We start from the raw sequence: 24,152 nt of genomic DNA, 5'->3' as shown, positions 1-24,152 counted from the left end.
GCAGAGACTGAAACCTCTATTTTATATGTTTTGTATGGTAAATTTGATTTATGCTTCACTTTTGAGTGACAAACTTGATTACATCAGGTATTCATTGACCGCAGTGAATTCTCTTGAAAGAGTGCCAGCAAATCCATTGTGCTGATGGAATACAAGGTCTATGGAATACTGTCCAATTGTGAGCACATCAATTCTACACATACCATACGGTGATGAAAATGGAAGCAGCCATTGCTCAAATATCAAAAGGGAAAAATCAGATATTAAAACCTCCATCTTACTTACCAGCGGCAAATAAAATTAGAGGCAATTATGCAGTGACTCAAATGTAATCATCAGCCAGAGAGTGACTGATAAAGCATGAGACCCACTCAAACCCGCCCAGCACATACCGAATTACTTGCTTTAAGAAGAGAATGTCATGGTTTAAGTCTATGGCTTTGATTGACAGGAAAACGACACAGGAAAAGACAAAGACAGAGGTGTAGTTTAAACTAGCAGATGCTGGACTGTTTGCTTCTCTATTACAGAGGTACTTACATCAGTTCTGAGGTGCAACTGTTCAGTGTAGCATGTTGCTTGGTTACAGTGCCTTGCTTAGGAAGTAGCTTGAGGACTTCAGAAGCGAGTTTTGCCAGCAACAGATGAGCAGCGCACTCTTCACAATGGGAGCTGCGTACCGCAAATACAATAAATGAATCTCTTTTACATTCACAGTTCCAAAGAAAAAACAAAACAGGATTAAAGTCTTTCATTCCAAGAGGCTTTTAAAAACGCTGATGCTTTGCAACAGCTGCAATCCATACACTTCAAGGTAAACAAGAAATAAATAAAATATCAGCAGTTTCTTAAATTATACATGAAGAGCCACGTCCACAATATCTCAGCAAAGTATGTTTAAAAAATATGAAATGTTTACACATATTTACATTTATAATTTAGGTTTGTCAGCATGCTTTCTGTAACAATCAGGGTCATCCATATAGTCTCCAGTGTGTTTGTTCAGCAGAAAACAAGCACTTGTGGAAATCCCATTCTCTCTCTCTCTCTCTCTCTCTCTCTCTCTCTCTCTCTCTCTCTCTCTCTCTCTCTCTCTCTCACACACACACACACACACATATACACTAAAGTTTCAGGATGACACTTTCTTCTTTTCTGTCACTGTTGTATGCCGAAATGTGATGTGTTGTGGTGAGAAGAAAAGGATGAACTCTTCTCTCCTGTACTTTTCAGTCTTAAGTGTCCAGAATGAGGGTTCAAATGAAGAAGACTCTTCTCCTTGCATGGAATTGTGGGATGGCACCACACTGGATCCTTTGCAGTACCTGTACAAAAACCATGAAAAAATGCTCACAGAGGGTTTGGTAATTTTATTCAAGAAATGGCTTGCTTTCTATTTATGAGCTGGTATTTGAATTGAATTGGTCACATTGAAAAATGGGATGTTCTAAATGGAATTTGAATTGGAATGAAAGAAAGAGGAATATACTGAATTGCAATTCTAAGAAATTAACCACAATAAAGGAATTTCAGACATACAACACAAATTATAAACAATATATAAATAATGACATAATTGATTATTTATTTCCATTTATCCCGTGACATATATAATATATTTTCCCTCAACTTATTACACACAGAGCTTGGTAGTAACAGATTACATGCAATCTGGATTACGTAATCAGATTCCAAAAATCAAGTACTTGTAATTAGAGTAAACTACTTTTTAAAAACTCGTAGTCAGACTACAGTTTATGGATTACATGATTACATATTATTTACACAATGGCAGTAAGTTGTTCACAATTCATTGATTCTCCTAATTTTTCATTTTTTTTTACCTTTATATTTTTTTCATAATAAACCTGCCGCTTATATATGTTCATGATTCTTTGAGTTTTTCTGGAAGTAAGGGGGAAATATAGATGAAATATAGATGAATATATATGAAATAATGATGAAATATATATATGAAATATAGATGAAATATTTGATGTAGCAGTAATATTGCTGTTAATTTCATGTTTTTCAATATTTGTTTTTGTAATGCTGTTTTCTAAATTTACTTAATTTTAAGTAAATGTTTTAAAATCATAAGATGTGATTTTGTTTTATTCAGTGTTAATATCAGCAAACACTAACATTAGTGTTAGTATTTTGAAGTATTAACTGTAAACATACATTGCACTTTAAAAAATAATCTGTTGAGGCTCTTGTTGGTGAATAGAATATATTTTTTCTTTGTATCTGTCAAAATAGTACAAGATTATCCTATAATATATGTGACATCAAATAAGAGTTAGAACAAAAGTAATCTAAATGTAATCCAAAAGTAGTCAGATTACATTACCAAAATGTGTAATCTAAGATATTATATTACTGATTACAATTCATAAGTAATCTACCCAGTTCTGATTACACATACTGTATATTCGTCTCAATGTCTCTTTTCCATACTGTTAAAACATTTTTAATTTTGCCATAAAGCACCATAAAATATACACAATATTAATTTTGAATCTATTGATTATATAGGTCCATTCAATCCTAATAAATATAAAATAACAAAATTCAATGTTAATTTCACAAGTGTATTCAATGAACCAATATTATAAGTCTAAATGTATATAAAATATAATAATATAATATAATATAATATAATATAATATGATATAATATAATATAATATGATATAATATAATATAATATAATATAATATAATATAATATAATATAATATAATATAATATAATATAATATAATATAATATAATATAATATAATATAATTCTGTATAAAGAGTAAATTATGGCAATTTTTGAAAAAGCACTTTTCCAACATTATAATATATAAAGAAAATAAATATATATGTAAATATAATATTAATTAAAAACATGTATTTCATTTCTTAATTTTTATTTCATTTTATTTTTACTTCCTTAAATCCCAATTATAATTGTGCATACCTTTTGTTACCTCAACACAAATTCAGTTTAAATTCAAGAATTGGACTTAGACTGTAGAGGGCCTTCGCAATTCAACTCTGAAAGATGTACAACCTTTGGCTCAATGCTGTTCTTGTAGCTTTTTATGTACAAATAGGTGGCAATGTGAATTCCATGAGGTAACATAAGGCCTAACTAATTTAAGAGTGAAAGGTGCATCAAATTTGGACAAATGCCCTGTTTTTGAGTGTGTGAGTCTTATCTTTACACTGTCAAATTGCCAATGATTATGAATATGAAAGTACACTAAAATCAATTATAACATGTGAAACTTGCTGTAGTCAGGATTTAATAAAACCAACAGATACCCTGAATGTAAAATAAATTTCTATTCAGCACAACAAACCTGTATCCTTAAGACAAGCTGCTACTATACCAGGCCATCATAAAGTGACAGAGCTTGTACAATAGAGGGATCTGCCTTTGATCCTTCTTGGAACTCCTGCAGGGTCAGCTTCCCATCAGCATTCTGGGTACACAAACAAACATTGTTTAGAATCACAACTGTCCCATATGTTGAGTACAAACAACTAGATGTGTTATTTTAAGGCTGTTTGTGGTTATATGCAGATGCATGGAGGTTTTAAAAGAATGTGGAAAAGACTTGAAGGTTGTATCAGTTTACAAACTAGAGGATAATTATAAAAAATAACAAAAAACAGCCATGAGGATTTTCAATTATGCATGAGGAAAAAACTCTCACACTTTAAAGTTGCTTCACATGCCCAGCAGGGGGCAAGTGCTGACAGGCTGATCCATTAAGGAAACGTTCATAGCAAAGTAGACTATTAAAGCGCTGCTTTAACCTTATGTGGCTTAGTGTGGTACTTGTTTGAAGAAGCATTAGCAATTAACTAACTCCTGAAAGTAACCCTACTCATTCTGATCTGAGATTGCTATGGGAAAACATACCATCTCTGTGAACATTACCTAGCAAGTCCTGATCTCATCTTTCAGGGCTTGAAGTGGGCTTGAGTGGGCATTTATGCTAGGCTCCAATGTTAGTGGTAGCGCATGCCACACTGGCGTTTATAGACCCGAGGGCAGCGTTAGTGACGCTAGCCTTACCACAGATATGAGCTCTAATTCCGTACTGTATCCTTGATCTGTCCTGCACTGGACTGATGATGAGGATGTTGTTAGTAAACTGAATCAGAGCTCTAAATGAGCGATTTTATTTTCATTGATAGGTTTGGTGATGGTTGATTGCTAATACTGTTGTGATCGACAGCATAAAAATCCTTAGTCTTAAAGGGATAGTCCACCCACAAATGAAAATTATGTAATCATGTACTCACCCTCAAGTCATTCCAAACTTTCTGCTGAACATAAAATAAAATATTTTGAAGAATGTTGTAACCAAAAACTTTCGGTTCCCATTGACTTCCACTGTATTTTTGTCCATACAATGGAAGTCAATGGCAACGAAAAATGTTTAGTTACCAACATTCTTCAAAATAATTTATTTTATGTTCCTCAGAAGAAAGTTATACAGGTTTTGAGTGACATGAGGGTGAGTACATGATTTATTTTAAGCAGGTAGTATGCCTAAATGATTTCTTTAAACAAAACAATTAATTAAATATAAAAACAGCCCCATGCACAATAACATTCATTTTTGGTTTGGATTATTATTAATTGGATCAGTGTGATTGTCACACTATTGTCAAAAACAAAAATGGACATATCTGTACCTTATCCATCATGGCAAAAATGCGATCCACCCTCTTTTCCGGAGTGTTTTCTTCTTCTGGAAGGTCCACTGTGTTTCCCTTAAACAAATGTAAGCAATGTTTAAGACATCTGAGAGATTAAACGAATGCCTTATGTTCAGATTGTAATTACAGTTGAATTAAATGGTGACTTACCACCATCTGATAGATGGCATCAACAATATTGAGCATTTCATCACGTGTGATATACCCATCGTTATCAAGATCATAAAGCTTGAAGGCCCCTAAAGCATGTAAGAAGAATCGTGGTGAGTGTGTGAAGAAATATTATGGCACTTTCTGTAAATAAGGTACAATTTTCTTTTTCAATAAATGGTTGATGCAAAGAGGTGCTTAACCTTTAGATAAAAATTAATAAGCTATAGAGACTAGTGTTGTTATTGTTAAATCTGTAAAAAATAGTTTTCGTTAATTGAAATAAAGCTGAAATAAATTATATTACATTAAAAACAAATGAAAAATAGAACTGACGTAAAATACGCTTAAGTTGAAGTACTAAAATTACTAAAACTGAATTAAAAACAAATTAAGGCTAAATAGAAATAAAAAACTAATAAAAATGACAAAGCATAAATAAATAAAAGTTAATAAAAATATGAATAAATACTGTAATAGTATATATATAATACTAAAATAACACTGGTACGACTTGTATAAAACAAGTTTTTTTTCAAGATTTTATTTTAGATAATAGGTTATCTAAAATATACAATAATTTTCACAATAAAAATGTGGGATTTGTGCCTCTAATGGTTTAAAAACAACAAAAATAGGACCATAAAGTGTACTGTACCGAAAGTGCATTGCTTTCATGTTTAAATATGCCAAAATACATTGTAGAAAAACGATGAAAAAGCACCATTGAGCATCTTGGATTTTTTGAGTTTTGATTATGAATTGAAAAGCAATGTTGTCAGAGTGCAGACATGTAAGCTTATCAGCACTGCAAGGAAAGATGGATGCAGGATTGAGTGATAAAAGCATGCTTTGTATGAGCCAAATCATTGCACAGCAATTACAGCAGTGAGGAGCAACTCTTTCATCTCGCCATCTATGGCTTTCTCTTCACTCCAGGACACTGGAACGTCCCACCCATACATTTTCATTCCACTAATCTACAACAAAGAGTCCTGCAAAGAGACAACCCTACGACTCACACAGCAGAGTGCAAACACAGGTCAGTGCCTGGGGTGAAGAGTCAACCGAGAAAGAGGGCAGAACCCAATCCATAAAAGAGTCTGTTTAATTTCAGGGAGAAAATGAGGTTATAGGTTGTGTCACTTTCACATTTGATCAATTTTACAAAATACAGTGGCCCCAAAGGTATTCAGACACTTAAATCACCCTCAAAAACGTATTAATGTTTGGCATTTGAAATAAAACATCAAATCAAGTGGCATTTATTTCAAATAAATAAATATACTTTACAGAGTCCCAGAGTTGAGGGAGTGAGGGGTCTTGGAGGTGGACGAGGAATTGATGAAGGGCAGGGAATCAGAGAAGCTTGTGGCGGAGAAGGCCATGGCGGACATAAAGGAGGGAGAAGCCAATGTGTAGCCATTACGGACCTCTAGGGAGGAGCCTTGGAGCCAACAACAGAGGTGGAGCTATCGACCTTGGAGACCCCTGTGAAGCCTTGAGGCTGATGGTCCAGAGCGATATTGTAGGGCCGCGAAGGCCTGGCAGAATGGGGTGACACCGGAGGGAGTGAGGACCAAGGAGGAACCGGAAGGAAGGAGGAGCCTGGTGGAGCTGAATGAGTGTAGAACTGAAGCAGAGACGAAGAGCTGACTGGCTAAGGTGGAGCAATGGGCCTGGAGGCTCGAGGTAAAGCCCAATCTGCTTCACAGCGTCACACTTGTGTTAAGGGGGTCTGAGGTGGAGCCAACAATCTGGAGGGAGTCAACGGCATGAGCGGAGTCGAGTAGCTGAGAGGAACCACCGTGGCAGGGACGTTCAAGGAATTTGACTGAGGCAGTAGGGATAATGGTAACAATGGGATGTGCATCAAATAAAGTGTCATTTATTTTAAATAAATAAATATCATACTTTACAGAGTCCCAGAGTTGAGGGAGGGAGGGAGGGGGTCTTGGAGGTGGACGAGGAATTGATGAAGGGCAGGGAACCGGAGGAGCTTGCAGCGGAGAAGGCCTTGGCAGAGATAAAGGAGGGAGAAGCCAATATGTAGCCATTACGGACCTCTAGGGAGGTGTCTTGGAGCCAACAACAGAGGTGAGGCTATCAACCTTGGAGACCTCTGTGAAGCCTTGAGGGTGACGGTCCAGAACCACATTGTAGGGCCACGAAGGCCTGGCAGAATGGGGTAACACCGGAGCGAGTGAAGACCAAGGAGGAACAGGAGGGACACTTGTGACACACAATCACACTTGTGTTAAGGGGGTCCGAGGTGGAGCCAACGATCTGGAGAGATTCAGCGGCATGGGTGGAGTCGAGTAGCAGAGAGGAACCAGCAGGGCAGAGAAGTTCAGGGAATTTGACGGAGCCAGTGGTTATAATGGTAACAATGGGATGTGCAGGACATTTGGGTGGGATCGGGTCATCCATGATATAAATCTGTAGTGAGCTGGGGAGGAATGTGCCCAGGAGTGAGGAAATGGATAGGAGATGGTTCTGTGGTGAAATTGATGAGCCAGCACTCCTCTAGTGCCTCTATGTTGTATTGTCCCACTGGTGCCAACTCTTTGATAGACCTGGCAATCGGCTCCAGCCTTGGGACAGATGTGGTGACCGGCTCTGGCTCCGGGGTGGACACTGTGGCTGGCTCTGTCTCTGGGGATGGAGGGGACTCAAACTTATGGTCCACAGTGGGCGCTGGCTTGGGCTCTGTTTCTGTGGCAGGCATGGGCGTTGTCTCTAGGTCCATCATGGGAGATCTCTCTGTGTGATGTCGGGACACTCCGGGCTGGGAAGATGTGTACTTTCTGGAGTGGGCAGAGAGATGGCTGCTGGAGTTGTTGAGAACCCTGGAGAGTCATGTTGGTGTTGATGATGGTTCATGGTGGTATCTTCCTCAATGACTCCCACAGTAAGGGAGGATCTGCACACCTACAAGGCATAACTGATGAACTTGAAAGGAAGGTGATCCTCCGTCAACAGCAGCATCTGTCCGATGATGTCATCCATTCCAATCCAAAAGAGCTGTTTCAAAGTCTCATCATCCCAACGTGCCTTGCAATAGTGTTCCAGGAACTCGTCTACATACTCCCCAATCGAGCGGCCGTTCTGTGAGTAGTAGTCCATTTCAAGTTTACTCATTTTGAGGTTCAGTTCTTCTATCATGGGAATTATGGTAGACAAGAGATGCATGGCACAGAATTTCTAACAAAGATACTTTAATAAACATGGAGAATATAACCAGGAGAATACACAAAGAATAATTACTCAAACTATACTAAATCATCATGAGAACTGACAGAGGATTGAACAAGTACTTATATACAGTACTTATTCACATAGAACTAAAGATACAGGTGGGATTAATCAGTATGTCAGGTAACAAACAGGGAGAACTTAATAATTATGGAAATGTGAACTAAACTGAAAGGTAACATAGGAACATAAGCAAAAACACAATGAAACATAACATGTCCATGTAACATATCATGTAAAAATAATATAATAAAGAATTTCTGATAAAAAGCTCCAGCATCATTTGTTTGGAGAAGCCACTTGCTGTAATATTTTATTTAATGAAATGAAGTGCATTGATTTTAAGTGTAACTAAAGTGTACAAATACGTTTGGGGCCACTATATGTTATATAGAGAAATAAATTAATGTATTAAATCCATTACAGGGAATATTTTAAGAATGTTTCCTGTTTTGTGAAACATTTCACAAAGGTACTTCAGTGCTTCTGTCTTTTGACTGATTCTTGCTTGAATGGGCTTTTATTAATCAAAGACTTGCTTACAGCGGAGCTTTTCATCCAAGGTCCCACGTGAGGTCACAGACAGGGCCTGAATGAACTCTGAGAACTCAATCCGTCCATCCTGTGGAAAAAAAGAAAGATATTTCATCGCCTGTCATCATGGTGCCCAGTACAATTTTAAAAATGCGTTGTATTAAACTTTGTTGAAACTCATTCCTAAAAACAGGCCACTAAGACATACAGGTAACACTTTACAATAAGGTTCCATTTGTAATTAACTAATAACATTATTTAATAGACATGAGCTAACATGAACTAACAATTAACAATACTTCTAAAGCATTTATTACTCTTAATGTTAATTCCAACATTTACTAATACATTATTAAAATTAAACATTTCTGTTAATATTATTTAATGGACATGAGCTAACATGGACTAACAATGTATTTTTATTAACTGATGTTAATAAATGTTAATGATTAATTAATATTGAAACAAAGGTATTGCTCATTAATCCATGTTAGTTAATGCATTAAGGACCTTATTGTAAACTGTTCCAATACATTTGAACACTAAAAGAATAAATGCTTGTTCATGGTTTGTTCATGATATCTAATGCACTAACTAATTTTAAAGTATAGAACCTTATTGTAAAGTGTTACCCAAAAGCCTTCTGTTGATTGGCAGATTAAAATGGGCCAGTGGGCTGCTATTCCTGTCCCACCCCCTGCTCTTCCTTGGGGCTACAGGCTGGCACCACTAGTCATTACAAGACGCATTCTGCTGCCAAATATCCAGCAGATACGTTATGACACATTTTATGATTTGTCGATTGAAACTGCTCTAGTGCAAGAGAGGTAAATGAATGCAGTTTCGTGTTATTTAGTATACAGCTTTAAAATCTTCCAAAAGAATTCTTAAAACCTCAAGGAATATTTGAATACTTTATTATATGATTCACGCCTAGACACTGTGTGTTCTGTCATCTCCGAACTAAGCTGGTGGGCTTCCGAAGAGGCATTAACAATGACAGACAGCATTTAGTTCCTATGAATAAAATTGTCAAATCAAAGCATTGTTCCACTGGTAAGATTTCACACCCAGGTGACCCTGCCTGATTCATAGCTGTTTATTTATTTTTGCAATATATTATTTCAGACTGAACTGTGCTTGAACTGCAGAATACAAATAGCTTAAAAAAAATAAAACTTTAACTATGTAGGTCAGCAACTAGATTATACTAATGGCTCACTATAGACAAGTGAATATAAGAGTCTATAAAACTTGCATTTCCACTGATGTTTTTGTGCTGTAGCATGAAATACAATATATTTATTTAGGTGTATGGCAAATATATTTATTTAGCTGAATGGCAAAAGAGCAAGGTTTGAAAAAAATACATATCAGATACTACATACATATCTGATACTAACTATTCCTTATCTAATAAGAACCAGTTATAAACAAGATTTCAACTTGATAACATGCATCAACCATCCTCCATCTTACTTTACTTCTGTTTGGGAATAAAACATTAAAAACAAAACTTTGTATGCCAAGATAAACAATAATAGATAATAATAAATGAAAGAGAAAATAATTACAAATAATAATAAAAAAGTATAAATTTTGAATTTATTACCATCATTATTTTATGTAACTTACAACAGTGTGGTTAATTTTCTGGCATACTGATGGAATATGAAGTCCAAGCTGACCTACTGAATTCTTCTGTATTATCCCACTCCATTTTCCCCTTCACCTTATGAGTTTTCCAGTCCCTGCTATAGAGCTGAATCTAGCATGCAGTGTTAAGTTTCAGTCAAATATAGCCTTGAGGGCCAAAGGTTCAGTTTTTGTCTCATCAGACCACAGAATCTCATTAAACCAAATTGTTGCATTTCCTATACGCCTCAGGCAAACTCAAGGTGACTCAAGTTTCTAGCCACCCTTTGTGAACTGTATTTGCTTACACTGTCTCATGCAGTCTTTCAGGGAGAACAATAACAACAGCTGCCCTACAATGCTTCCACTATTCCGAGCACTATGTTTTGGAGGACAGCCATATATTCCATCTTTTATCTTACTTTAAATGATGGCTTTCATTGTACTCTGAGTTATATTCCACAGAGTAAAACATTATTACTTAAATCACTACCAAGACTTGCATTTCATATGATCTGCCTGAAATGGTCATAATGGTTTAGTGTTTCCTTAAGCTGCACAAAGTGGGGATCAAGTCAAGTTTATTGTTCCAGCCATTTACAAGGTGTTGAGGTCAGCCCCTGCTGGTGTATGCTGAAACTACACAATTTGTATAAATCACAAATACTTATAATTAATTTATCTTATAGTAGATGGGCCTGATTTATTTTGCAGGGCTCTTAAAAGTGTGAAATTGTCTTATATATACATCTTTTTTTATGTGTTCTATCTTTCTTTGATATGAAGTGGGTTGGGTGTAGTTTCCTCTGATAATGTAGATCAGATCCTGATTCTTATCAATGTTGAAAACAATTGTGCTGCTTGATATTTTTGTGGAAACTGTGATTTTTTTCAGGATTTTTTGATGCATTTAAAGTTAAAAAAAAAAAAAAATGAAATAGAAATCTACATTATCATTGTCTTTACAGTCACTTTTAATCAATTTAATTCATCCTTGTGGACATAGGCGGAAGCTGAACCAAGTCTAAGGTAAAGCTAGATGTGATTCCTCCATAAAAACACATTTAAATAGAATGTCATGAAATAGTTAGGTGTGTCGCCTATCAATAACCTACACATCCCAGCATAAACGCTCTTGATGTTAAAGTGGTTCTGTTCACAAACAACTATAATTTGAACAGGCAAATATATGCGTGATTTGGCATATGAATGGATTAGAAAAAGCATGCATAAAAGTGCTCCTTTTATAATCACTAAGCTGTCACTCATCTTGACCCTTTGATGCACAACATGGGTCAAAAATGACCCGGCTGAGTTTTTATTTTCTATATCTTTGCAAGAAATTATTTTAATCATTCAGTATTCCAGATATTCCTCAATTAACTTGTTTTTGATCATCACAAATCCTCATTTTAATTTTTTCTTTCTTACTTTTTTAATAAAAATCATTTTTGTATCACTACCCTTCTAATGCGCAACATGGGTCAAAAATGACCCGTATTCATTTCCTATGTAATTTCAATCATGGTTGAGTGTTTCTTTGCTGAATCTTTAAAAGAAATGTATTTTATCATTCATTTATTCGAGGTATTCCTTAAATATCTTGTTGTTGATTGTCAAAAATCATTATGTTCATTTTTTCTTTCTTACTTTATAAACAAACACAGTTTTTGTCTGTCTACATCAATTTTACACACATGGGTCAAAAATGACCCGTATTCATTTCCTATGTAATTTCAGTCATGACTGAGTGTTTCTTCGCTGAATCTTTGAAAGAAATTTATTTTATCATTTATTTATTTCAGGTATTACTTAAATATCTTGTTTTTGATTTTCTACAAATAATTATGTTTATTTTTCTTTCTTACTTTATAAACAAACACAGTTTCTACATCAATTTTACACACATGGGTCAAAAATGACCCATATAGAAATCTTTAAGATTTGCAAATTTTTGCAAGTAGGAACATATTTACTGCAGACAACTGTTCATCTGCCACACATTTTACATCTTAACTAGGCTACTTTTGTATATTTGATGGATGTAAGCCTTATTATATTTAATATATTAGGCTATATATTTCATAATTTTTAATTTTTTGTCATAAATCGATGCAATTGGTCATCCTTTATGTCTGTCAGCGTTCCTGAAATGTAACAGTTTTGGACAAATACAAAAGTGACCCGAATTAGTTATTTTCTATATCGCATATATTACAATAAATTAATTTTATCATTCATTATTCCATCTATTACTCAATAACCAAATCCTTATTTTAATTTTTCCTTTCTTTTTGAATGAATTTTTTTGAATGTGTGTGTCATTACCTTTCTAAAGGCCAACGTATACTTCACTTTTTATGTGTACGTGAGGGTCAGCATACAGATTTTTGTAACTTTTTATAATTTCCGCCGGATTTCTGTAACTGTGTATGTGCAACCCTGCACATACACATTTAAATTGCGTTTGACTGTTCGCAAAGTACACTTTCAGCTTTTTTTACAGTGATGTCATCATCCACCTCAGTTCTGTTGAGGACCAGCCACTAACACTCTAGATAAAGAAATTCAAAATCACTGTTGATCGATACACTTATTATATATTTTCCCTGTTGGACAGAAACCTTGTTCAAAACTGTTACTTTTCAGGAACACTGATAGATGTAAAAGGTGACCAGTAGCATTGGTTTATGACAAAAAATACAAATTATGAAATATAATATACAGCCTATTATATGAAATATAATATGTCTTTCATCCATCAAATATACAAAAGCAGCCATGTTGAGACATGAAATGTGTGGCGGATGAACAGTTGTCTGCAGTAAATATGTTCCTTCTTGCGAAAATTTGCAAAGGTTTCTATATGGGTAATTTTTGACCCATGTGTGTAAAATTGATGTAGAAATACAAAACCTGTGTTTGTTTATGAAAAAAAGAAAGAAAAAATAAACACAATGATTTGTTAAAATCAAAAACAAGATATTTAAGGAATACCTGGAATAAATAAATTGCAAAATACATTTCTTTCAAAGATTCAGCGAAGAAACACTTAGTCATGACTGAAATTACATAGGAAATGAATACGGGTCATTTTTGACCCATGTGTGTAAAATTGATGTAGAAACTGTGTTTGTTTATAAAGTAAGAAAGAAAAATAAACATAATTATTTGTAGAAAATCAAAAACAAGATATTTAAGTAATACCTGAAATAAATAAATGATAAAATAAATTTCTTTCAAAGATTCAGCGAAGAAACACTCAGTCATGACTGAAATTACATAGGAAATGAATACGGGTCATTTTTGACCCATGTGTGTAAAATTGATGTAGACAGACAAAAACTGTGTTTGTTTATAAAGTAAGAAAGAAAAAATGAACATAATGATTTTTGTCAATCAAAAACAAGATATTTAAGGAATACCTGGAATAAATTAACGATAAAATACATTTCTTTCAAAGATTCAGCAAAGAAACACTCAACCATGATTGAAATTACATAGGAAATGAATACGGGTCATTTTTGACCCATATTGCGCATTAGAAGGGGTTTTCATAGCTTGTGCATCAAAGGGTTAATTCATCAAAAACTAATTATTTAGTATACATAATGTTTACACTTTTTGTTACAAGTTAAATTATAATGAGAGGATTTGAGTGTGCAGACCTCAGCACTGGACAAAAACTCTGGCCTTTTGAGTGGTGAGGGGATTCTAATTTAAAGACATCTGATTGGCCATTGCGTTCAAGCAGTCATCAGATGTTTAGGATTGGCAGCTTAAAGGGTTTTGTTCACCCAAAAATGAAAATTATGTCATTAATGACTCACCCTCATGCTTTTCCAAACCCGTAAGACCTCCTTTTATCTTCGGAACACAGTTTAAGATATTTTAGATTTAGTCTGAGAGCTTTCTGTCCATCCATTGAAAATGAATGTGCGGTATACTGTCCATGTCCAGAAACGTAACAAAAACGTCATCAAAGTAGTCCATGTGACATCAGTGGGTTAGTTAGAGTTTTTTGAAGCATCTAAAATACATTTTGGTCCAAAAATAACAAAAACTACGACTTTATTCAGCATTGTCTTCTCTTCCGGGTCTGTGTATATCCACTTTCAATCCACAGTGACTCTTCTTCTTCTTTCCTGTTTTACGGTGGTTGGCATCCAGCTTATTGGTGCATTACCGCCCCCTTCTGCTCCAGACAGTGACGCTGATGATGTGTTATCTAGTGTGCCCGAGCTTTGTTTACAGTCTGAGGGAGACGCACGCTGTATTCAAGCTATTTTAAATTGTTTGTATTTTGGTATTGCTATATTTTTTAAAATGGTGCGTAGGTGTGCATGTCGCGGATGTCCTAAACGCGTCACTGTCCGGAGCAGAAGGGGGCGGTAGTGCAGCAATAAGATGGATGCCAACCGCCACAGAAGAAGAAGAAGCAGCGTCACTGTGGATTGAAAGCGGATATACACAGACCTAGAAGAGAAGACAATGCTGAATAAAGTTGTAGTTTTTGTTATTTTTGGACCAAAATGTATTTTCAATGCTTCAAAAAATTCTAACTAACCCACTGATGTCACATGGACTACTTTGATGATGTTTTTATTACCTTTCTGGACACGGACAGTATACCGTACATACATTTTCAATGGATGGACAGAAAGCTCTCGGACTAAATCTAAAATATCTTAAACTGTGTTCCGAAGATTAATGGAGGTATTACGGGTTTGGAACGACATGAGGGTGAGTCATTAATGACATAATTTTCATTTTTGGGTGAACTAACCCTTTAATGCTTCAAAATACGTTGTAAATAGAAAAACCTATTTATATTAGAAGCTCTCAAGAGCACAATCACCAAATCTGTTTATGTTTCTCAGTTTATGAGAGTGCAGTATTCGCGAGAGTGCACAGTTCAGCTGGCGCACTGAACAAAACTCCGGCGTTTCAGCGATTACTAATCTGAACGCTTCTGATTGGCCATTGTGTTCATTGTAAACACTGTAAAATGCGTAAAAAGTATGCAACATGAGCAGATCTAAATTTAATGCTGCAATCGACATGTTTCATTTCATTTTCATTTTATTACTCAATTTAGATTAAAAGTGTAGGTGCATTTCTGGCCCAAGCCCCCGTTCATTTTTGACCCGTTGCCAGCCTTACACACGCTCCGCCTATGCTTAACTAATAAACAAACTTTTGAATGAATAATGGTGTAAGCAATTAAATAATTGGGACAAGAGAGCTGCTACTTCAGAAGTATGTCTGGTGTCAAGCTTATGTGTCAAACATTTTTTACATTGTTCAGCTGTAACATAATAAAATGTAAAGGATAAAGGTAAAAGATAACGCAAATGTAATGTCATAGAATAAGATTGGGAACTTGTAGAAACACACTCAAAAACTCATGGAAAGCGAAAACTGTTTTGTCTGGGTATTGCCCCTTTGATCTCTACTCTAGAGTCAGACTAATGAGTCTGTTCTGTAAGACATTACTCCATCTCCACAACACTAACAATGAGTTGGTGGCTGAAAAAGTGAACCTGAGGTGAAATGCATCTCAGAATAGTACAGATTACTAGAAAAGAGCAAACAAAGGCCACAGCTAATGTGTCTCACTAACAACAGCGGTGCCTTTCAAAACTTATAAATAAACATAAGAGACTTGTTTGACTGTGTATGTGATCTCTGAAAGTGGTTTGGCTGCCAGATGACTCTTATCTGACAGGGCTAACTGGCTCCTAATCACATTACAGATTGCACAGATAGCAAAACGAGGCTATTTAATGAATAATTAATAATGGGAACCAAGCACAATTCACAAGAGAGTGAGAATAATTAACCTTTCACCTCCCATCCATATACATACGTGCTCTGTTGCAAAGCCTCTCGCTGTCTGCTGAGCACGCTCTACATAGACATTGACTATATTACAAATATTTCTCTGCATTGGAGACTCGATTTGCAATTGATTTCAATAGTGACACAACAGGAATGATGTGAAACTCTAAAAAAACATAATTATGCACATAAAAATAAGCAAAACATTTTATTATTAATTTTATATTATTAATTTAATATTAATAATAATTTAAATTATTAATTAATTCAGATTTTTTTGTATTTAATATTTTAAAAAAATTATATAATATTAAATGAATTCATTTTGAATATATTTATAATTAACATTTCTCTCATTTCATTTGCAGGATTGGTTTAAAATGGGGTCTCTTATAGGAAGCAGCTTTATTAAGTTGCCTATGAAACAGCACTGGTTTCAAGAGCTTCTATGATGCACTAGGTTTTGGAACAGATCACCAGTTTCCTTTTTATTTAAACATATACCTATCTTGCACTTTGCACACATTGTTTTTTTTCTCTAGCTCATACACAGAAACAAATCTATAAATGACACAAACATCTGAGCAGACAGATGGTTCACTCTCACAAGACATCCAGTCATAAATCACTTTTAGATTTTTCTTGTTTTCTTCACGTGGTCGATTCATGTCAGTTCTTTGATCACTGCTGGAGTGAAAGCTGAGATGCTAAAGCGTTAAGAAATGTGAATGTACTCTGTAGAGGAGGCATATATGCAGCAACATAGCGATCTTACATCAATAATAATTGTTCATTATGTTCATAATGGTGCATTATTGCTGTAGAGTGTATATGCGTCTTCGTTCACAATGTTAATTTTTTTCAGCAATGTTTTTTATATACTCTTTAAATTACTTATTTTTTAAATCATATTTTAATAAATTTTTGGACATATTTATCAATATATTTTGGCAGTATATCAAATTTGCGATCCGATTTTTTATTAACTATGCTCCGTTATGTAGTTCATTAGGGCATCCATCACTAGGAACATGCACTAGTCACCAAAAAACAATGAACCCGTGAACTTTAGCGATAAAATCATTGTCAGTGTGATGGGGCATAAGGAAAATAGAGAGAAAGAAAAAGAAATATTGACAGAATGTCTCCAACCCTAAAGAAAAATCTGTTGTGCAAGACCCAAACAGTGATGTGCACTTCACCTTGTTCTCGTCAAAAACATTGAAGACAAATGAGGCAAACTTGGTGGGGTCGCCAAAGGGGAAGAACTGTTTGTAGATCTTCTGGAAACCTGCAGCATCAAGCTGACCACTTGGGCAGTCTTTTATAAAGCCTTTGTACCTGGAAGAGGGGGAGAAAAACATTATAATTTCATACACTGTCTTTAATATCTCTTATATGTTATGGTATCAAGTGGGCAAGAAGACTGAAAACTGATTGATCTTCATGCTAACAAAATAGGCTTATGCCTTTATAATCTGCCTCCAGCTTCAGGAGATCTCTGAAGTCTGTTCTCTTTCTGACAGTAAGAAATAATTTATAGCTAGTTTGAAATAATTTATAGCTTGATCTGTCAGTTTCCTGAACCCCACAATGACTTGACAATGACATGAAACAAGAATGAAACTTTCACAAAACTACAGGTAGTAGACTGATGTCTCCTGTCTACTATACCCAGCTGGTCAAACCTTGTCTTATATATATATAAAATATATACATGCAAAATGATGTCACATAAGCCAGCTTCTGCTTCTGTGACAGTCAAATAATTTATAATGTTACAAAATACTTATATTTCAAATGCTCTTTGTTCTTTTGAACATTCTATTCATCAAAAAAATCCTGATGAAAAATGTATTACAGTTCCACAAAAATATTCAGAAGATATTGATAAAAATGTATCTTTGTTTAAAGATGTATATTTTAAATGGAAAACAAGACAGACATACTTACAAAGAATATGATTACTTTGCAGTGACACTTTGTGTCAAATGCATTAGACAAATTTCACAAAAAAAAAAGGGAAATAATGGAACTTTTAATTTACATTTTCAAGATTTTTAGATGATAGGTGCAGGACTGGTGAGCTGCTTTTCAGGGTAAATAAGAACTGCACTTTGAATTATTTAGCTCTCATAAATGCACACCTTTCAATAAAGCTGTAATTTTCACCTGTGCAGCTGCCTGTCACACTCAAAAGCTATGTTACATTTAAATGTCACTAATGTCAAGTTCACCTAAGAATGTGAATTCATGCTGTTATGTGATGTGACCGTGAAGAGATCCTGAGAAACTCTTAATGGAGATTTAGAGTGGTTTAAGTCATAAGTTAACAAGCTCTCTCATCAGCCTCTCTCTTGCTCAGTTTGTCTATTTTGCTCTCCCTTTCCTGATGATAAGTGGCAGGAACTTCCTTCTTATAGGAGAGAAGACTCTACTAACATGAGAGCAGGACCAGCGGAAGGTCATATGGGTCTGTTAGCATACCCCATTTTGGTTTGGACTGATACCAATTTTGGCTTCAGTATGATACCAGACTCAGACACCTCAGTACTAAAATCACTACCTTACTAATAAACATCCTTAAACAATGGATGAAATTAAACTAGTCAAAATAGGACCGCAGCTGGTTTCCCTGCCAGACCAGCTGTAAAGTGCCCAAATACTTCTAAAACAAGCCAACAGCCTGCTAAGACAAGCAGGAAGACCAACAAATATCTAAAGGGACAGTCACACTACACTCTTCATTCCACTGACTTCCACTCATATGTATGCGAATGGAGGAGACAGGAAACACAAGAGCAAGCAAATTTCACTGTGTTCCAAAGTTTGGTGAACACTGATCTGCAAATTCGTATGTGAAGATGTATGGGATTTGCAGTCATATTACGATTATTGCAGTTTTCATAGAAAATTTGTGTGCTGAAAGTCCAGTGTGACTGCGACTTTACACTGATTTAATCTGTTTTAACAGTATATATAGCTTTTTCCCCCCACCTATATGCATATATAAAAAGTATATTGGTCAATTAAAACTCTCTTGAGAATCTCTTGAGAAGTTGCAATGTAACAGAAGATAATTTGCTCTGTATTGTGACGTATGTTCAAGTGAAACAATTTTTGGATTATCAAAAAAGATCATAATCAGTGTTGGGGAAAGTTACTTTTAAAAGTAATGCATTACAATATTACGGTACTCCCTAAAAAGTAACTAATTGCATTACTTAGTTACTTTTTATGAAAAGTAATGTGTTACATTACTTTTGTAATGTCAAAGTAATGCGTTACATTACTTTTGCATTACTTTTTCTCACCTGAGCCAGGCTTGCTTGTTTGTTTTTTAATAATAACAAAAAAAGTTATATTTTTGGCAAATGTTAAGACCCTTCCACACCAAAAGTGAAATGAATAAGCCTCAGGCTGAATGAAATACATATTTACACCTGTACACTAGAGGGCGCAGCTCAAACAAACCCTTCAGCTGTGCTGCCATTCTGGATTTAAAGAAGAATAGGATACAGGAGAAGGAAGTTCAACACTCTTATTTCTTAATTTAATCTAAAGTAATTCTTGCTTATTAGCATGGTTGAATTAGATCATTGAAGGTCAGCAACAAAGACATTGGTTAATAAAGTGAGAAGTATATTTGTATAATTTAATATAGTAAATTATTACAGGTTTGCATAAAAATGAGATTGCATATACTGAATATTTTCATGCAAGTGAGATGAGAAAATGCATGTTCACATTTAGTCTAGAACTACAATAACCATCATGTTTACACAGTGCACACAACACCTCTGCACTTACTCCATTTCTCCCAACATGGGGACAGGACAGCTGTCAGTCAGTAAATGTGAAAACAAAGTCACTTGTGTTACTTAGATATTTTGTTGTAAATTAAAAAAATAATGAGTTACTTTACTAGTTACTTGAAAAAGTAATCTGATTACGTAACTAAAGTTACTTGTAATGCGTTACCCCCAACACTGATTGGATGGAGGCAGATGTGAATGCAAGCTTGCTGGGATGGTGTTTAAGTGGACTAAATTATTGGAGAAGTCCAGACTTCCCATTTAAGTCCAGCATTTATGTGGAATAGAAAAAGATTTTGTACACAACCACAAAACCATTTAAAATATTTTTCTGCCTCGCACACAAGTATCTCGCAGAGGGTCATGGGTCTGTAAAACCTCCTGTGGCTTCATGACGCCATCCTTTCGCCACATGCAGAGCAATGCCAACTGTGTAATGTCTCAGCAATTGCCCCATTACGCCACACTGGTCAGGAAAAAATACTCAGTCAAGCACACTCGGATGATTCACAAATCAATTTGGGCTATTTTTACAGCTCCAAGAAAACAGAAAGGAGAAAATGTTCTCTGTAAGTATGATTCATGCTTTATCCATTCATTGGCAAAGGGGTCTGTAGGTGGTGGGAGTTTGGGAGGGGACTGTTGCGCTCTGTCAGTGAGCCCTGAACAACCTTCTGCCTCTCAACACAATCATACGGACACACACGCAGAATTCAAACTCTTCACAGTATTAAGCATGCACAGAGTGAGCACTGAGCAAATGAGAGGGGTAACAGCATTTTGTTTTCGGCTAATCCAACATGATTGGCGCTTAATTTGAGAGAGCCGCTGTTGTCAAAGCAACGCTTTATTTCTAAAACGAGGAATGCAAAGCACTTGCACTTCAAATATAATGTGCATACATGCAGCATCTAGTTAAAAAATGTTCAGATTTTGAAAATGAATTTGACCCCAAACATTGGCTTGATGATGAACTGTAGGATTTTTAGATTGCAGTGTCTAAAAGGCACTTTCTACTTTAATAAAAGTCGCCTCGTTCTCTAATTACACATTATTAAACTGTCTATAAAGATCCCATTTTCGACTACTATGAAAGTCAGCCTACAATATCAGTCCAGACTGTCTAGATTGCTGATGTGAAAATCAATAATTATATGCCATTTCCCTGCTGAAAAGACCAATATGGTCCAAGCTGGATTTTTATTTTTTTTTATTTTTATGGTTTGGTGCAGGTCTGACTGGCAATAGATGTCAGTTGACGTTTTGAATGTCTTGACTTTTATTATTTATTATTATGTTTTAATATATATAACAGGGGCAATTTTTTTCTTCTTCAATTTCTTAAAAAAAAGAAAGAAAAAAAAAAATCTGTCACAATGCAGACCACACACACAGATATTAAAGTCCCCCTGTAGTCAATAATTTTATCCCTTAAAACACCTTTGATAACCAAAATGACATATTTAAACATTTATCCTTGAAAAAATTCTTCATGCCTTAAAAGCCCGCCTCCAATCACTCACACCAGTTCAGAGATCCACTCATTGATGATCACAAATTGACCTGATTGGTTACAAGGTAGTTCGTGAAAACGCTAGCAATTTCAAACCATGTTTTTGAGACCGTCTGTGGTTGACTTCAGTTTTAAGGAGAAAATACTCAGCAATGGTGTTGACTTATGAATATGCACATGGTTTTTCTTAAAGCATATTAAAATACCACATAGACATATAAACAACATTAAAAACTTGATTTTTACCACAGGGCGACTTTAAGTGGTTATATTCGAACGCATTTATAATGCAGAAAAATGTCTTCAAGGGAGTTGGCCATTTGTTCCTGAATAAAATCTCTTGCCATTCCTCACACAGCTGCACTGATGGCGGCTCACTTGATTGTCATCACATCTGAACCTCTCTGGCTCGTAATGGAAAGAGAAATGCTAAAGGAATCTGAATGCGTCTGTGTTCTTTGGCAGTTACTGGAGGCAGTGATTTAATCAGTGCTTCATATGATGACAGCGTAACATTGTTGTTACTTGTTTGTGTTGTTGTACACTTATAGTTTATAAGTTCTGATCTCTAAACTGTGTAGTATAGTAAGCAGTCAGTCAGTCTCAACAACAAGGTAGTACAAAAAGGGAAAAAAACATCTAAACATTTTGATGGTACGGCTCATACAATGACAAAAAACATTTCATTTTGGTGGCACTGGTCAATTCCCTGACACAATAACTAGGTTTTAAAGCGAGATGTTTTGGATGAGTTACAGAGGTGCAGTGGAGTTGTGATGTCACATTAAACAGCTGTGACAATTGCACTTACAATTTAGAGAATGTTAAGTCAAAATGAGCCAAAGCATTTCATGATTTACCTAAGTAGGACATGTTTCTGAATCAACAGCATCTGTGTTTACCCTAGAACAATATTGCTTTCAAATCCATGTGACTTTCGTTAGGAGTATTAATACAAATACTTAGGTTTGCATATTGATAATAAACTTTCATGGGAGGTGCATGTGGATAATTTGTGTTGAAAGGTGCAAGAAAAAAAATTACTTTTTACGGAGGTTCAGACTTTTGGAGTCCCTCAGAGGGTCTTGTTGCTATTTTATCATACCTGTATTGAATCCATCTTACTGTATAATATGGCCTGATTTGGTAATTTGACAGTTACTTTTAGATCTCGGTTGAACCATTTGGTGTGTACGCCAATGAAAGTGGTTGGTATGGGGGTTTACCCCAATCTTCAGTCTATATTTAACAAAATTATTTTTAAACAGGAAAGGAAAATTACTCTGGACCCATCTCATGTGCTTTATCCTGAATTCAAACTACTTCCATCTGGTCGATGGTTTCATACCACAGGGTTTAGATACAACCGCTATAAAAAGTATTTTGTTCCTACAAGGCTGTTGAACTCTAGTTCAAAGGACATGACTGTGTGATTGCTATGTTATTGATGTGGGTATCTTTTTATACAGCTTCACACACATTACGTCATTACACAACAGTACAGACTTCCTTTTCAAAATAGAAAACAAAATAATTACTTATGAACACAACAACTTTCTTGAAGAATTGTACTGGTTGCTCTTTTCCATGCCATTTAAATGGAAACTGAAGCTTTAAGTTTTACAATGGACACAAAAGTCTTCTTAAGTCTCACAATAAGATTGTGAAAATGTTGACACCCAGCTCAGGAATTCATGATAGTAGTAGTTGCAATGTTTAAGTTGTGAGCAAAATGTGAGTCAGCTCTTTTGAATGAATCTGCTGCTGAAGATCACAAAACCAGTCTGAATTCTTTATTTCACAAACCAAACTGATTAGATTCTCTCAAGTTCAACTCACTAACTCAATGATCTGGTTACAGATTTGGTCCTCCTACTGAAGGGGAAGATTATCTGTGAATAATGACTAAAATTTCAGTCTATTCCACACACAAAGCTATCATATGACCTTGGTTGTGTGTGTGCGTTTTGTTTTTTAGCAAGACTGCTGACTAAAGCTTCGCCACCTTACAGCACTTCTGCTCCGCCAGCCATTAAACAGTACTTCAGTAAATTGCAGTATATTCAAATACAGACTTTCATTATGATGCCCAGCACACATGAGTCCATTAGCTCCTGCAGGGAAAGACAAATGACTAAATTAATCGCTCAGATGTTCAATTGTCAGTCCCAGGGCTGTTGGTTAACCTATGCACAGCCAATAATTCAGCCTCTACACTGTTAACCACAATCCAAAGTAGTTGGATGATCAATGCACATCAGCACACATAAAAATGGCCATTTATATGCATAACTGGAACTCCTGGTCAATGCTGGGAATTTCATTTCTGTATGAATTGAATGTCTAGGTTTAGTATAAGAGGACAATAAATGCTGTAGATTATACCGAAGAGAATGCAATCTGCCAGACTAATGTAATAGTTCTCTAATTCTCTGAGATTGAAAGACAAAGATTAAAATCACAATCACACAATAAAGATTTATTTATTATTTATTACTCACCCTCATGCTGTTCCACACCCGTAAGTCCTTCGTTAATCTTCGGAACACAAATTAAGATATTTTTGTTAAAATCCTACTACTTCAGAAAGCTTCGGAGCATTATGAATCAGCGTGTCGAATCATGATTCGGATGATTCATGATTCACGTGACTTTGGCGCTCCGAACCGCTGATTCGACACACTG

At 35.3% G+C, this 24,152-nt stretch overlaps 1 protein-coding gene across 2 annotated transcripts in view; it reads right to left on the bottom strand.

Annotated features, from left to right (window-relative positions):
- Positions 1-571: 571 nt before the first annotated feature.
- The window catches only part of ncs1b (neuronal calcium sensor 1b), a 45,279-nt gene continuing 21,698 nt past the window's right edge, over positions 572-24,152 (bottom strand). For both annotated transcript variants that reach the window (XM_067393902.1, XM_067393904.1), the window contains 6 exons: positions 17,342-17,480; positions 8,673-8,751; positions 4,875-4,963; positions 4,701-4,778; positions 3,353-3,475; positions 572-1,325 (listed from right to left, as the gene is read on the bottom strand). In XM_067393902.1, coding sequence (XP_067250003.1) covers positions 3,377-3,475; positions 4,701-4,778; positions 4,875-4,963; positions 8,673-8,751; positions 17,342-17,480 — 484 coding nt within the window. In that variant the 3' untranslated portion in view covers positions 572-1,325; positions 3,353-3,376. The remainder of the gene's footprint in view (positions 1,326-3,352; positions 3,476-4,700; positions 4,779-4,874; positions 4,964-8,672; positions 8,752-17,341; positions 17,481-24,152) is intronic.

The sequence above is a fragment of the Chanodichthys erythropterus genome, chromosome 9 (assembly GCF_024489055.1).
Source record: "Chanodichthys erythropterus isolate Z2021 chromosome 9, ASM2448905v1, whole genome shotgun sequence".
NCBI lineage: Eukaryota > Metazoa > Chordata > Actinopteri > Cypriniformes > Xenocyprididae > Chanodichthys > Chanodichthys erythropterus.
Note: the sequence above shows the minus strand (reverse complement) of the source record. Positions and strands in the feature narration are given on the sequence as shown.